The sequence below is a fragment of the Lupinus angustifolius genome, chromosome LG20 (assembly GCF_001865875.1).
Source record: "Lupinus angustifolius cultivar Tanjil chromosome LG20, LupAngTanjil_v1.0, whole genome shotgun sequence".
Classification (NCBI taxonomy): Eukaryota; Viridiplantae; Streptophyta; class Magnoliopsida; order Fabales; family Fabaceae; genus Lupinus; species Lupinus angustifolius.
Genome location: NC_032028.1, coordinates 10,475,632 through 10,490,486, shown reverse-complemented (window position 1 = coordinate 10,490,486; position 14,855 = coordinate 10,475,632). Strand labels below are relative to the sequence as shown.

Here is a 14,855-nt window from a genome sequence, read left to right as displayed (position 1 = left end):
ACAGGTTGCAGGTGTGGACTGTGATGAGACTTTCAGTCCGGTGGTCAAACCCGCTACAATTAGAACGGTACTCATCATTACTCTCTCTAAATCATGGCCCATTCATCAGTTGGATGTTCAAAATGCCTTTTTACATGGTGATCTTCATGAGACTGTTCACATGCATCAGCCATTGGGTTTCCGTAACTTACATCATCCAAATCACGTTTGTCATTTGAAGAAGTCACTATATGGTCTCAAACAAGCACCTAGAGCATGGTACCAACGCTTTGCTGACTATGTAAAAACCATTGGTTTTCAACATAGCACATCAGACCACTCTCTCTTCATATATCGACAACACTCTGACATGGCTTACATTCTTCTTTATGTGGATGACATCATACTTATTAGCTCGACTCATGCCCTTCGCAAATCAATCATGTCACTCTTAGCATCAGAATTTGCAATGAAAGATCTGGGTCCCCTAAGTTATTTTTTGGGCATTGCTGTCTCTCGTCATCCTGGTGGCATTTTTCTCAGTCAAAGCACATATGCTTCTGAAATCATTGAACGTGCTGGAATGGCGGCCTGTAAATCATCTGCCACACCTATTGACACCAAGCAGAAACTCAGTACTTCATCTGCCACTCCTTATGAGAATCCCTCTCTTTATCGTAGTCTTGCAGGAGCCTTACAATATCTCACTTTCACTAGACCAGACATATCTTATGCAGTTCAACAAGTTTGCCTTCATATGCACAACCCTAACACAACACACATGCTTGCTCTCAAGCGCATTCTTCGATACGTTCAGGGTACCATACACTTTGGATTGCATTTATCACCATCCCCCATCACAAAGCTTGTCTCCTACACTGATGCTGATTGGGGTGGATGTCCCGACACTAGACGTTCAACATCTGGGTACTGTGTTTTTTTTTTTGCCAACAATCTTATCTCTTGGTCTTCCAAAAGGCAACGCACTCTCTCTCGTTCTAGTGCTGAAGCCGAATATAGAGGTGTTGCTAATGTTGTCTCTGAGTCATGTTGGATTCGTAATCTATTACTAGAGCTTCATTTTCCTATTCCTAATGCAACTTTGGTGTATTGCGATAATGTTAGTGCCATTTATCTTTCTGGTAATCCTGTACAACACCAACGTACCAAGCATATTGAAATGGACATTCATTTTGTACGGGAAAAAGTAGCCCGTGGTCAGGCACGCGTATTCCACGTTCCCTCTCGACAACAGATCGCAGACATCTTCACGAAAGGACTTCCTCGTATTCTCTTTGATGACTTTCGGACCAGTCTCAGCGTCAGTAAACCTCCCGCTTCGACTGTGGGGGTGTGATAGAATATTCTGATACGATATTATTATGTTACGATTCACATAATAATCAGTCATCATTAGTCATTATTTGTTGTAATCAGTTATTATTAGGTTGTAATTAATCATTATTAACCTCTCACAATCTTGTATATTTATACCTATTTGATATGAATAAAATCTCAACGATTCCATTATCTTACAATTAATAGCACCCTCATAGAAAAACGAGAACCAAAACTACCCAAAGTTCAGATTTTTAATAATCGAAATAATAGAAGAACTAATTCAATACCCCAATAAATCAAAAACTAAAACAGGGCAGCTAAGCAAACCACATTTATAAAATAGAAAGAAACTTTAAAAAGAACATCTTTTGAGCAAAATAAAAAGCTTTGGATCATTGCATATGCATACCTATATGCATGGTTGTGAAATAAACTCAAATGGGACAAGTGAAACAGATCCTGAACAACTTCAAACCATGAGGGAATGGAATGAAAGTTTTCCAAAAATCATGTATTTATGAAATATCCATATTTGTTGCCACTGAAGGATTTCTTCATCTTCATCTTCATCTTCATTCATTCATGTAGTTTCCTAACAAAGCTGTTTGGAGAGGCTGCGACAAAGAGAGAGGGTCCATCTAACAACAGCAGCAACAAAAAATAGGGAAATTTTTGAAGAAACTATTAAAAAACATAACAAAGGTTAATGTGGTGGGTCCTTAATTAATGTTTATAAAAGAATATTTGGTTGCTTATTTGTTTTGTGGAAAACTTTGGTTAAGTGATTAATCCAACAGTGCTGAGATAGAAAATTATAAAGTGGGTTGTCATTTACTATGCACCAAAAAAAATGGCATTAGAAGTAAAAATGTCCAAACAAATAGATGAAAAAATTGTTGGTGGGGTATTAGGTAGGGTAACATTGGCAATTTGGGTAAAGCTACGGGGTTCACTTACCCATATTTATTGGATGGGTAGGACATAAAAAATATGTTTATCCACCCTAAAATATATGTTCAATATTCCCTACCTGTCCATGGATATTTCAAACGGGCAAAACATGTAGCCTACAGATATTATTAATTAAAGAAAGTATTGAACATGAAATATGTAAATGTATATAAATTTTGCCAAACGTGAAAAAGTGTGTTCCATTTGTTATATATGTATTTGTATATCAAATATAAAAAAATACTATTATTTTCTTATTTTATATACATTTAATTTTGTATAATATATATATATACTATTCGATATGTATTTTGTATGTAAATTATGTATTATACCTATTTTATATTATGTATATACATTTATATTTTGTATGTGTTATTCTGTTAGTATGATTGTTTATTATAATAAATGCATTTACATATTTCTATGTAAATTATGTAATGTTTATTTTATATGAATGTATATAAATTTATAATATTTTTTTGTTTTATTTAGAGTCGTCTGCAAGTCCGGCTCATGTTTAGGACGGACATGATATAATATTTTATGTTCTATTTAAAAATAAACATGCTCGTGTCTATTCTAATTTAAGCAAATATTGCATGGACACGAGCAGAATAACACTAATTACCAATACTAGGTAGGGGAACATTTTTCGTTCATAAAACCAATATATACATTGAGTTTCATACACTATCATTGTTTTATTCACCATTCATGTTAAATTATAATTGATTTTTCAAAAAAATAATATAAATAAATAATAGATGATATACTGACTTTTATAAACCTTTTATGCTTACGATCATAAATATACAATATTTCCTTTTTCCCTTCGATGATTTTGATAAAAATTGTTTATCCATTTTTTTATGAATACAATTGTTTATAGCTTTATTTATGAGTACAATTGTTTATAGTTTTCTTTATGAACACAAATGTTTAAAGCTTATTTAATAAATATTGCCTTATTCACTTGGAATTTTTTTTTGAAATGTCTGGTGAAAAAATATGGAAGAAATGGTTATTTGAAATAGTATTTCAAAACTTTTAAATTAATATTGTAAGTTGGGAATAACTAGGTTCTCCAATTTAATTTTTAATTTTGAGGAAATGTCAATTTTAACCTCAACTAAGTTTATTGTATAAGTAGTTTGATCAAAACTCTAGTTTTGTCAACAAAATTATCACATTTCATATTTTTTAGTATATTGAAAAAATATAAAGCGAAATTAGAGGATAGGGTGAAGGTCGAGTTGCAGGATGTTAAGAGCTCTTGTAAGTAGCATGTCTTAAGACTTTGAAGAATATACCTTGAATCACACCCTTATATTTTTAGTCACTATTACTAATTATTTAAAAAAAATAAACATTGTTTATCTTATTTAAAAGACATTATTGAATAATTATTGAATTAAGTTGTTGTCCGGTAGTTGAAAATATGTCTTCAACTAATTTAAAAAAGTTTGTTGTACTTCTAGATAAGTTCTATTATTATATAGAATTTAATATATTGTCAAATTAAAATTATATTACACTAAGCATAGTAATGGGTGGGTCCAATCGTGTTTTACAAATCTCAACTTTGTCCTTGTCAAAATTAGAGTGGGCTTGATAAATGCATGCTACAAAAATATACCCAACCTCATTGCCATCGACTTCGTGGAAACCCATGAGAAACCCATCCATCCATTTTCCCTTAATCCTTTAAAATATATTCACTTATATATATATTAAATAAAGCATAGATCATATATTTTTAATTCATAGATCATATATTTTTAATTCATATAATATATGAAATAGAAACCAAGAGTTACAAAAAATTAATAAACATAAGAATTAAATCACAACTCTAACCAAACATGTGAGTTTAAGTTCATTATTTAATCATTATTATGATGTAATTTATTTAATTTTTTATATGGGCGTAAGTTTAGGTTTGGAGACAAGGTTATTTATTATATTCCTAAACTCGTCAAGCACGAAGTCTTAGAACTCAAGTCAACCATGATTATGCTAATTGAGATCTTAATGTGTCTTAGATTTGTATTAATTACTTATTGTGCTTACCATATACCTCATGGTTAGTATTGTGGATCATAAAAGGATTTGAAACGAAAAACACATAGTTATTGAAGACTAAAGAAACCCATGTCCAAGTACAAAATAAGCAAACCCCAAATCCACAAGCTTCTTTGGTGAATAAACTTTCTAGTTTGGGGTCCCCTAGCATGTGAAATATGTAAATATTCTACTACTCTACCTTAGACAAAGAGAGCAGAATGATGGGAATGCTTATATTGGAAGCAAGAAAAAGTAGGCATGTGTTGTGTTTTCCAAAGAAAAGAAATTGCCATCCTAGTTTTCTAATATTTGAACACAACACATTTTCCCCTGGTATAACTAATGATATTACGTGAGGATTTAGTGGAACCTTACACTAATAGACCAACGTCTAGTTGGAGCATACAACATATATCTAATATTACTTGACATATGGCATATCTCAATACTTTCACTCACATCCATCTACAATGTCTATAAGGGGTGTCAAAAATAAGTTTTCAGAAATATTTTCCTTGAATTATAGGCTCCAAACTCTAATTACATGAAGGTTGTACCTCAGTGTGAAGAGTAATCATCTAATCAATGTAAATGGAACGTTCAGATCATGCCAAACTTTGCACCCAAAAAAATCTTTTGTTCATCTCACCCTACCTCAAAAGACACCCAACACAAAACCACTCATGGCATTTTGTCCTGTTTTGAGTCCATGTGTTTGGTATTATTAAATCCAATACATCAAAGGAAGATCTTTGAAAGCAGAATTTGTTTAATTTTGTATTAGTCATATTCTCAGATTCATGTACTCTTGATGAATACATATATGCATCAAATACCACTCTCCTTTCTGCTGTTTCAATACATAATTTCAGTTTTCAACACCATTTTCCTAGTTCAATTGTCCTTTATTTGTTCATTCTAATGATCAAATTATTTTATTCTAGATAGGATGGTGGCTTCAAATTCAATAAAACAATAGAAGTTTTTTGATGAAGAGAGTAGGAAGCTTCTACAGATGACTTTAACATGAAAGTGTTTTTATCTTAACACTAACTATCAGCCACATATGTACAGAAGAACAATATTAAGAAAGATAATGGGTAACTGTATGGGAATGTTTGAATAATTGTGCTTCATTTTTTGGTTTTATCATTTCTCAAATTTTACTTTACTCAACTACTCAATGTACAACAAAATTATAGAAAACTGAGGATCTCTCAGTGCTTATAGAGTGTAGCATATTATCTACAATTAACTTAACCTACAAATATATTTTCACCATCCTGCATATTTTATATCACTAAGCTTAAGCTTTTGGAGTTTAAACTAGCTACATCTCCAATATCATTTAGAACATTCACTCAGTACCAACTGCATAGTGTAGGAAATCACATGAAACCAATTACCCGACGCGAATTCTCTTTTCACCTTTTGATCATGCCGAGAACTACACAGCATATAGCCTCACAACCTGATCTATTTTGGTCATGCAAATTGGGCAAACACCTTTGTTAACTCTGACCTCATTCAAACAAGGCATGCAACCAGCCATATGGCCACAAGGTATGCATGCACCTTCAATAGCAGAATCCCAACATATTGCACATGAAGAATCCCTGTAACCATTGTTCTTGCCGTTGGACAAGGCAGGTTCAACCATAGATGGAACATGCATATCCAATTCCGGAGAATGAATTGAAGGATAATGTAGTTGCCCTTCACTCAAAACTTCATCAGGAATAGGGGGAGCGGATGGAACAAAATGAGAGGAGACAAAACTGCAACTAGCTGAGGAGACGATAGGAGAATTGTCGTCACGACTTAGAACATTATCAGTCGACTGATCAACTGGCTTAGAGTCTAGTAATCCCCAGCCATTGTAATCATCTTTGGCTGGTTTGTCCATCCATCCATTAGTATTTAGCTTTGATGAATGTCTGGCTCCAAGAGAGGCTCCCCACCCATTATAGCTACTATCACTTGAACTTCCAAAATTATTTTTTGTCGATTGGTCAACTGGCTTAGAGTCAGGTGATCCCCAACCATTCTGGTCATCTTTAACTGGTTTGTCCATCCATCCATTAGTATTTTTCTCTGATGAATGTCTGGCTCCAAGAGAGGTTCCCCAACCGTTATAGCTACTATTATCACTTGAACTTCCCCAGCCATTGGTGTTAATTGGTTCAGACTGAACAGATGCACAGAGCAATGAAGTGCGGGTATCAGAGACAACTGGTGAAGATTTAACCTGAAACCAGAAGAACAACATGATAAAGGTATTTCATAAAAATTGTCAGTGACAAACAAGAATAGCACAAGTACCCAGTGTGACCAGAAAGGTTTAGCATGCAACCTTTTATGGTCTAGTTATACTTGTCATCTTACTGTTTGAATCCATTTCAGCCATAATTATGCAACTTAAAAACAAACGTGTAGCATCAGCGAAATGCACACACTTTTTCATGCAATTATTTCATTTCTAGACTTATAAATGATATAATTAAACTCAGATTGTTGATAACTTCTCATCCATTTTAGACACCGGCATCATCGTCACAGAACAACTAAATCTGTTTGCAAATTTGAGAAAAACAATGGACTAAAAATCATGTAATACAACTGTAATGTAATTATTTAAGTCAATAAATCTGATAACTTGCACTAAATGTGGTAGGCATAGAGCAAAAGATCAAATTTGGTATCAATAATTCAGCAATCTTCTTTATAATCAGCCAGTGAGTAAGAACTAGCACTATGTTCCAGATCTAAAGCTGTTGCAATGACACCACGTGCTATTATCTTCTAAATGAATATACAACAACACTTTGCATCCCTAAAAACATGTAAGGTATTGCAAGAGTAAACAGAAATACATAGTGGCTGTCCAATTATGTACCTGAGGGATTCCTCGGCATGCACTGTATAAATTCTGGAGCTGTTGTTTGTCATTCTGTATTGCAGAGGCAAGCCTGTACTTTGTCCCTGATAAAGAAACTGGCATCGGTTAATATGATATATTGGGAACTAAGAGAAAAATATAATGGGAGGAAAAGAGAAATAAAAGGATGAAGAATTCATAAAACGCAAATGGTGATAGTTATCCAGAGTTAAGTCAAAATCAACACCTACTCTGGACATTCACTTCAAAAGAGTAATACTGCTAAGACTGCCCTACTTCAAGTAAACACCTATTAAATTTACCTTAACTGTTCCACAAATTATCTGAGGAAATAAATTATATACAGTGAAGACCGAAGAACAAAAAAAACTTATATTTGTGGATATGCATACCATATTACCATCCAATTCTTTTCGGAAGAAAAACATATATTCCCTGTCTAGGCTAAGCAAATAATTCTAAATCAACTATTTTGGATGCTTTACTGCATCATTTCAACAAGATCACCAAGATCAATTAAGCCAATGGAAATAAAAATATGAAAAATGCACAACTATTGCAGAATCAGGCCACATCATACATTTTTTTTTGCATCAGTACCATAACTTGTTAATTCTGTGTACTATACTCAGTAACATTAGAATATAATGGGAGAATCAAAACGAGATATGGGAAGTAATTCAGCCTACAGGAGAATCAATTGTAGACATTCAGGTGATGAAATGAATTTGCATATGATTATGAATTTATTTATCTACCATCCAAAAAAAAATTCCTTAAGAAAGTAGGGAGCTACATTATCACTTTGATTTGATAAAGCAATTTGAAATTCAATGGAGTCAACAGTTCCAAGCAAATAATCTTGAGTCTTAACTATGTAGAGAATGTGTAAATTATGACACAGTGAAATAAAAATAGACTGACTATCTTTATGACATTCTAGTCCTATGATCTCTAGTAGTCCAAAACAAGAAAAGTTACAGAAACAACTCACTAGGAAAATGGTTAAAAATTGTGAGCTTTGGATCCCACTCGTCAAATGCGGGTTCCTCAATCTCGGACTTCCAAAGATCGATAACTGTACGGGGCTGGGAGTCCTGTTTGTATATCAAACAAAATAAAGAGGTCAATTCCTCACAGATATGCAGCTGTATCCAAAAGGGCATTTAACCTAAATGCCAATCTCTTAGAAGACAAAACATACAACAAAGTTAATGAGAAACTAAGCATACCAAATAGTACTTATGGTATGTGGACAGAACTTTTAGCACCCAAAACAAAATCATAATGTGCATTGAACTATAGCTGTAAGATCTACCATATGATTTTGTAGAATCACTTTGAATTTATATACAAAATGTGTCAAGAATCTTAAGAAATACTAGAAGTTAAATAGTTAATAAACCTTATGGTCTGCCATACCTGCTGAGTAGGATATATCATTATTTCCAACTTCAGTGGTTCTTCGGAATATGGGAGAACAACAACCCAACTGCAAGAAACAATTTTTCGTAAGCAAACGCAAATAGAAAGTGTTTCGAAATAGTTTCTTGCATCAGTACTATTGCGATGATTAACAAGAAATATTGACTGGAGATTTGCACATACACGTTTCTGGATACCAATTGAGGAGTTATTGCTTCAAGAAACCATGGACCATGAAACTCTCTCATCCAACCTTTGAAATAGCAAATATGATTCTAGAATCAACAAAATTCAAAATACATATAATTATTTTCAGCAACATCACATGCCAATTCACATAAGCAGATAAAACTCGACGTATGTAAAGTAAGTACACTAACCTCTATTGCACGGACAACATGGGCATGCCTCTCAGATCGAGCAACATCCAGCGGTGTCTGATTATTATCATTCCTCACAAGAGCATTAGCTGAAAAATTAGCGAAAAGATTTCACTACATTATTACTTCACTAGCATATGGTTCTTACAATATCCATGATACAATGCAGCGTAAATCTTCAACATGCTCAATCAATGAGAAGAACCTTTGTGAGATAGAAGCAGCTCAACAGTTTGCTCTAGACCTCTTCTAGCAGCATGATGCAAAGGAGTGCCACCAAAAGGCCCTATAATATATATAAGGAATTGAAGACAATGTTCAGTTGAGTTATTATATTCGTTGGTCAATTATTATAAATTGAATCTTGAAATAGCATGACAATATGAGATTCCAACAAGATGTTCTCATTTATAATTGCAAAAATATCATATAATTTTCAATTTGCTTTTTATTTACAAGTAAAAACATTTTTTTTATGTTTGTTCATTTCCTTCACAAAAGGTTGAAATAAAAATTAAGTTAAAGTAACATGACATTTTCTAGAAGTTAAATTTGGTGCAATATAATCATATATTTTTACACTAACAACCCATCATGCATTTGATATTATTGATTAGCGGTATAAAAACTCTTACACGAATCACGTATAACAACTAAATCCTTATTGAGTTCAACTAAGGGAAAAATCCAAAAAACAGTCATGAAACTTTTCTTGACATATTTGATTTAGACCCTAAATTTGAAAAATAAATAAAAGGGAGCTTGGCTAGGGACATGATTGGAAAAAAGTGTAAAAAGGACCCTAAATTTGATTTATATTACTTGGAGGATGCTGATCGGCTAGGGATATGAGGACATAGTGATTTTGAGATAGAGGATCTCGTTCCCTGAAATCTTAGAAAAATTGTATTTTGCACCCCAACCAGGGTTTAGTATCATCTTACACAATTTTGAAATTCAGGGACTAAAGTTTAGGGGCATTTTTAGATTCCCCCTTTAATTTATGCAATGAAAATATTAAAGGGCAACTCAGTGGAGTCTCGAGAGTGCAGATACACACTTCCCCGCAAACTAAAAGGCTGTCTCCGGGATTTGAATCATAAAATTATACGAATTGAAAATTAGTAAAAGAAAAAATAGAAAAGGAACAGAAGCTACATACCAGGACGGTAAGAGTTAAGATTGGCACCCAAATGAATCAAAAACTTAGCAACATGAAGAAGTGCAGAGTCCATACATGCCAATATTAAAGGGGTCCTTCCTTCTTCATCACTCCACTGCATATATGAATTCTATTACTCAAAACTCATAAAAACGGATAAGAAAAAATATATATAAATTTGTGTCATATACCTCAAGGCTGGCACCATTTCTGTGTAGAGCTTTAATGGCTTCTACGTTTCCAGTATGAATTATTTGATACAGACACTGGAATTGGAACCGTGTATGGTTGTTCTTATTCATTTTATTGTAGCATCAAGTTTTGAGGTTGAATGTGGAAAAGTGGAAAGATTGAATTTTTGCGATTGTATGATAGAGAGGATGGGATAATAAACAGAGTTAAGAGTTCCCAGATACGCTCGCTTACCCAGTAGTATCAGCCATTGGGATGTGATAATTAATGCACTAAAATTAAAATGTTGTGATTTGTGCAAGATTAAAAATTAGAAAGAGTTTAATAACTTCATTTTTCAAAACAAAATTGCTTAAATAATCTCTTGTAAGAAGAATAAATGTTTTCTGATTTTCCTAAAGTTAAGTGTGTGATTTTGGAATAGAGAGAAAATAATTCAGAGTTTATTAGTGAATTTCATGTCTTATATAGCTTCTAACTTATTTATTTTTCATTCATAACCTAACTCACAAACTAACTCTCCAAATATCAATATAATTTACATTACAATTTTACATCAAAGTAATTTTAGCATAAAAAATCAAACACGATTATAATCAAAATATATTTTAAAAAATCAAATTCATTTAAAATATATTTTACAAAATCAAATTCATTTAAAATATATTTTACAAACAGCTACTTAAGCACGCTCTAAAATAATCAGATTCATAATTTGCTATGAGTAATTGCGGATTATAATTAAATGAGTTTAAATTGTGAGAAACAAAACTTAAATAAAAAGCAATAAACTACAACAAAAACTGATTATTTAGCAAATAATTTTTTTACAAAAGTTTATTATACATATAATATTTATCAATTTATTGTTAATGGAATTAGTTTTGAAAATTAGAACAAAAATGAAGGAATGTTTGTTGTTTTTTAGAAAAATCAAATGAAAAGCTATCAAGTTTGTTCGATCATGCACATGGCCTTGAAACCACAAAGCAAACAACCGAAGCTTTGCAATGAAGTTCAACATCTTTTTTAAAAGATGACCCAGTGAGGAGAGTCTTTTCAGGATTTGAAAACATAATATTTAGGCCACAAGACAATCAATTGATTACTATTGTTCGTGACAGTAGGAACAAGAAAGAGGAAGAGAGTAGACGCAAATAAGAGGGGTATGTTTAGAAGTTAGGGTTGTAAGGTTATTAAAATTTGGGTGAGTAGTGATGTCTTATCTATATCTATACTATTAATAAAAGCCAAAACAAATAATAACCACCACCATGACCTAATTTTTATATTCCAAAATTATCCTTTATAACCTCTCTTATTAATAACTACTATAAACTTCCACACATTTCCTCTATTAATTTTATTTTTTATATTAAGATATTATTAATCTTCTACAAATTCTCTTATTTATATCTTCACTATCTATCGAGTTCATATATTGCATTTCTTCTATTTAAATTGTTTTTCTTAAATAGTATAAGATGAAGATGATACATATAAGTGCCGGTCTACGCGTTAATGTGTATAATGTAAATAGAAGTGCCTACTAGAAGTACCAAATCACTGGTAAAAGTTCGCAAATATCATGGGAACATAACTATGCGTCAAAAACCCTGTCCAAGGCAACGATATCATGATTACTCTAATGATTAACCAACACAGAAAAATACAATGCAGGGTAAAAACAGAAGGAAACATCTATTTTATCAACTGACATGTGTTGTCCCTTCTTGATCGTAATCAGTTCCCAGATAGCAACTCCACAAGGTCACCCTTCTTCATTTTTGAGAACCCTTTTAGGCCACGAGATTTTGCAATTGCCCTCAATTCAGGCAGCTTCAGTGCACTCAAATCCTCATGCTGAACCACTAGCTCCTCCTCCTCCGCATGCTCGTCATTATCGGTATGTTCAGAATCATCATCTGACAAGTCATCAATCTCCCTACCTGGGAAGAATAGCTCATCCTTTGGAACAAGAACTGGTTCAGAGTCTTGGTCTGACTCATGATCAAGATCTAGTTCAGAATCGGTCTTTAAGTCATGATCAAGATCTGGTTCAGAACCAGGGCCCTCCTTATGATCAATCTTCAAATGTCTCTGATTGTGATTGTTCACTCTAACCTCTCTACTTGGTTGGATTACATTCGTATCTTCCTCGTCGTAACCGATAGGCTGGAATTTTACACGAGGAACAGGAGACCTTCGTTGGAAACTTGACTGAGGCCTACTTATAGATGAGATGTTGGATTCTTGGGACTCATCCTTTGCAGCATTATCCAAATTAGAAATTTTAGTGCTTCGTCGACCGTTGTATTGGCTAGTTTCTTGCGACCCATCCAGACTATAATCTTTTCCTCTGCCTCCTCCACTGCTTTTATTTTGCTGGTCACTTGAGTGTTTCTTCAGTAGCTTGAGGAGGGAATCAACGGTACCATTCTCTTTACCCCGCACTGGAGAAGCTTCAACCCTCTTTTGTTCCTTGGTAGCAGCCCTCTCACGCAGCCGTGCTTGAACCTTCCTAAATAGCTCAACAATCTCCTTCTCTCTAAGTCCAGGGACTGCAGTGGCTTGGGATTTTCCAGAGGCAGAAAGTGATGGCAAGGGTCCATTTTTCAAAGACAACATATCTTCTTCAAAGTGCTCAAAGCTATCTCTCCCTTCATTGTGCTTGTTCCTGCTTCTGGAGGACCCGTGCTTGTTTTGCCTTGAGAAATCAGGGTTCCTCCTTGCTTCGCAAACAAAAGATGCACTCACGGAAGCATACTTCAGCCCTCTAAGTTTGACAAGTGAATGAATTCTGTAATGACTCAGAGAAGAGCTGGAATATACAGCAGCTGTTCTTCCAGACACACCTGAGCATGGGAGACACCTCCCTTCTGACATTCCACAACCTGCAATATCATCGAAAACACAAAAACCCACAAAGAGAAAGATAAAGTACGAGAACTTAAAAAATAAACAAAGACATCAAATGACACAAAACGTCACAACAGAAACCCTACATAAGGTACCAAGTACTCAAGCCTCTGAATTTAGGGATAATACACATCACAAAAGACTAATAATGGGAACTCAACCATAGAAATGCCAGCTAAAAATAAGTTAATCATGCTAGAGTCATGATGACTTAAGACTATAGTAGAAGCAGCTGGCAGATAAAACCAATTGACCCAAAATACAACAATTGCTAACATTCAATCACAAAGAAAAACAGAACCTAAAGATCCATGCTTTCAGTTTGGTGAGAGCCATTCTATAGGTAATGAACACTGATCATACAACCCATTGTCTATGATACAACTTAAAACAATCATCAAAACCATCCAATTCTAATTACCACACTTTGATATGAATAAAGGCATTAGGCTGGATGGAAAGAATCACATAGAAAAGCAAAATAACATTGCCAAAACTCAAAACAAACATAAAGAAAGTATTCAGAAAAAAGAAAGCCCTATGCAACTGAGGAGAAGGGCACTTCCTTTGATAATGAAGTGTCCTACAACTACTATGGTTTAGAACCCGCATTTCATCAAACATATGGCAGGCAATAGGAGCAATCAAAACCCCACAAAGGCACAGAATACTATATCCTTCAAAACCAGCTCCTTCATGGGGTTCACAAAAATGCAGAGAAAAACAGAAAAAACATTTAAAAAACTCACAAAGTATGCAAAACCCATGTGTTCAATACAAGTTCTTAAACTAAGCAAATGAAAAACAGACCCACTAAGTTAATGAAATTGAACCAGCTATTTAGTATTTATTGTTTAGTTTAAGGTTGGCTAAGGTTTTTGTATTTCGAATAAGTTTATGTGGAAAGAATAATTGAAGACGGTGATTTACCGACGACAACATGCGCCGTTTGCGACATTGTTTGTAACACGGAGAGTGAGACTCGGTGGCGGTTTTCGTACGGTCACACTTCGCAGGTTGTGTTTGTTTGAAAAATACTAAGTTTAGTAACCCCTGATAAGGGATATTTTCGGGAATAACTATTTGATCAGGGGTAGATAGGTAATGACAGTTAGATGTAAGCTGAATAATGCATGTTTGATTTTACATTTCACTGGACTTAGGCCTTTTATCTTGACTTTACATTTTATTCAACACATTTATTATTATTAATTATTATAGGTAAAAATACACAAAATCCCCTTAAACTTTATGTGTTTCATAAGTAGTCATCGTAAACTATTTTTTATTCATAATTTGCATAAACTTGATTTTTATAATTTCATCATTGGTCAAGGTTGTCTAAATGACCATAAAGTTCTGTCCAATAATATGAAGCTTCTTCTGGTATCTGAAAGTTCCATATATGTTTCTTTTCTTTTTCAGGAGCTTCAAGAATTCCTGCAGAAAGTTACCATACCATGTTACTTGAAGTAAAATAGAGTTACGCTGCCATGCTATAGGAATTAAACCATGCCAATGTGCAACACCACATGGAAAA

The 14,855-nt window shown here is 33.7% G+C and overlaps 2 protein-coding genes and 1 pseudogene across 4 annotated transcripts; all 3 read right to left on the bottom strand.

Moving 5' to 3' along the window:
* LOC109335481 overlaps positions 1-1,969 on the bottom strand; it is a 12,101-nt pseudogene extending 10,132 nt beyond the window's left edge.
* Positions 5,561-10,696, bottom strand: LOC109334987 (putative E3 ubiquitin-protein ligase XBAT34). 3 transcript variants are annotated; one of them, XR_002106165.1, is made up of 10 exons: positions 10,396-10,696; positions 10,205-10,319; positions 9,248-9,328; positions 9,043-9,131; positions 8,846-8,937; positions 8,660-8,729; positions 8,232-8,334; positions 7,235-7,332; positions 5,725-6,586; positions 5,561-5,664 (listed from the first exon to the last, which is right to left on the bottom strand). XR_002106165.1 is itself a non-coding variant. In XM_019571001.1 (9 exons), exons 1-9 carry the CDS (start codon positions 10,504-10,506, stop codon positions 5,786-5,788), a joined length of 1,560 nt encoding a protein of 519 aa, XP_019426546.1. In that variant the 5' UTR covers positions 10,507-10,696; the 3' UTR covers positions 5,561-5,785. The 3 variants fall into 3 exon arrangements, 2 of the variants coding, with proteins under 2 accessions (XP_019426546.1, XP_019426547.1); XM_019571001.1 differs by having other exon boundaries at positions 5,561-6,586; XM_019571002.1 differs by having other exon boundaries at positions 5,561-6,586; positions 7,235-7,320.
* Positions 12,139-14,374, bottom strand: LOC109336618 (rho-N domain-containing protein 1, chloroplastic-like). Its single transcript, XM_019573327.1, has 2 exons — positions 14,246-14,374; positions 12,139-13,290 (listed from the first exon to the last, which is right to left on the bottom strand). The coding sequence occupies exons 1-2, from the start codon at positions 14,271-14,273 to the stop codon at positions 12,140-12,142; spliced, it is 1,179 nt and encodes a 392-aa protein (XP_019428872.1). The 5' UTR covers positions 14,274-14,374; the 3' UTR covers position 12,139.

Coding starts and splice junctions, on each gene's coding strand:
- LOC109334987 (XM_019571001.1), bottom strand. CDS start 10,506: ATGAATAAGAACAACCATACACGGTTCCAATTCCAGTGTCTGTATCAA. Junction 8,938..9,042: donor ATGTTGTCCGTGCAATAGAG/GTTAGTGTACTT, acceptor TGTTGATTCTAG/AATCATATTTGCTATTTCAA. Junction 8,730..8,845: donor CAATTGGTATCCAGAAACGT/GTATGTGCAAAT, acceptor TGTTTCTTGCAG/TTGGGTTGTTGTTCTCCCAT.
- LOC109336618 (XM_019573327.1), bottom strand. CDS start 14,273: ATGTCGCAAACGGCGCATGTTGTCGTCG. Junction 13,291..14,245: donor AACGGCGCATGTTGTCGTCG/GTAAATCACCGT, acceptor ATGATATTGCAG/GTTGTGGAATGTCAGAAGGG.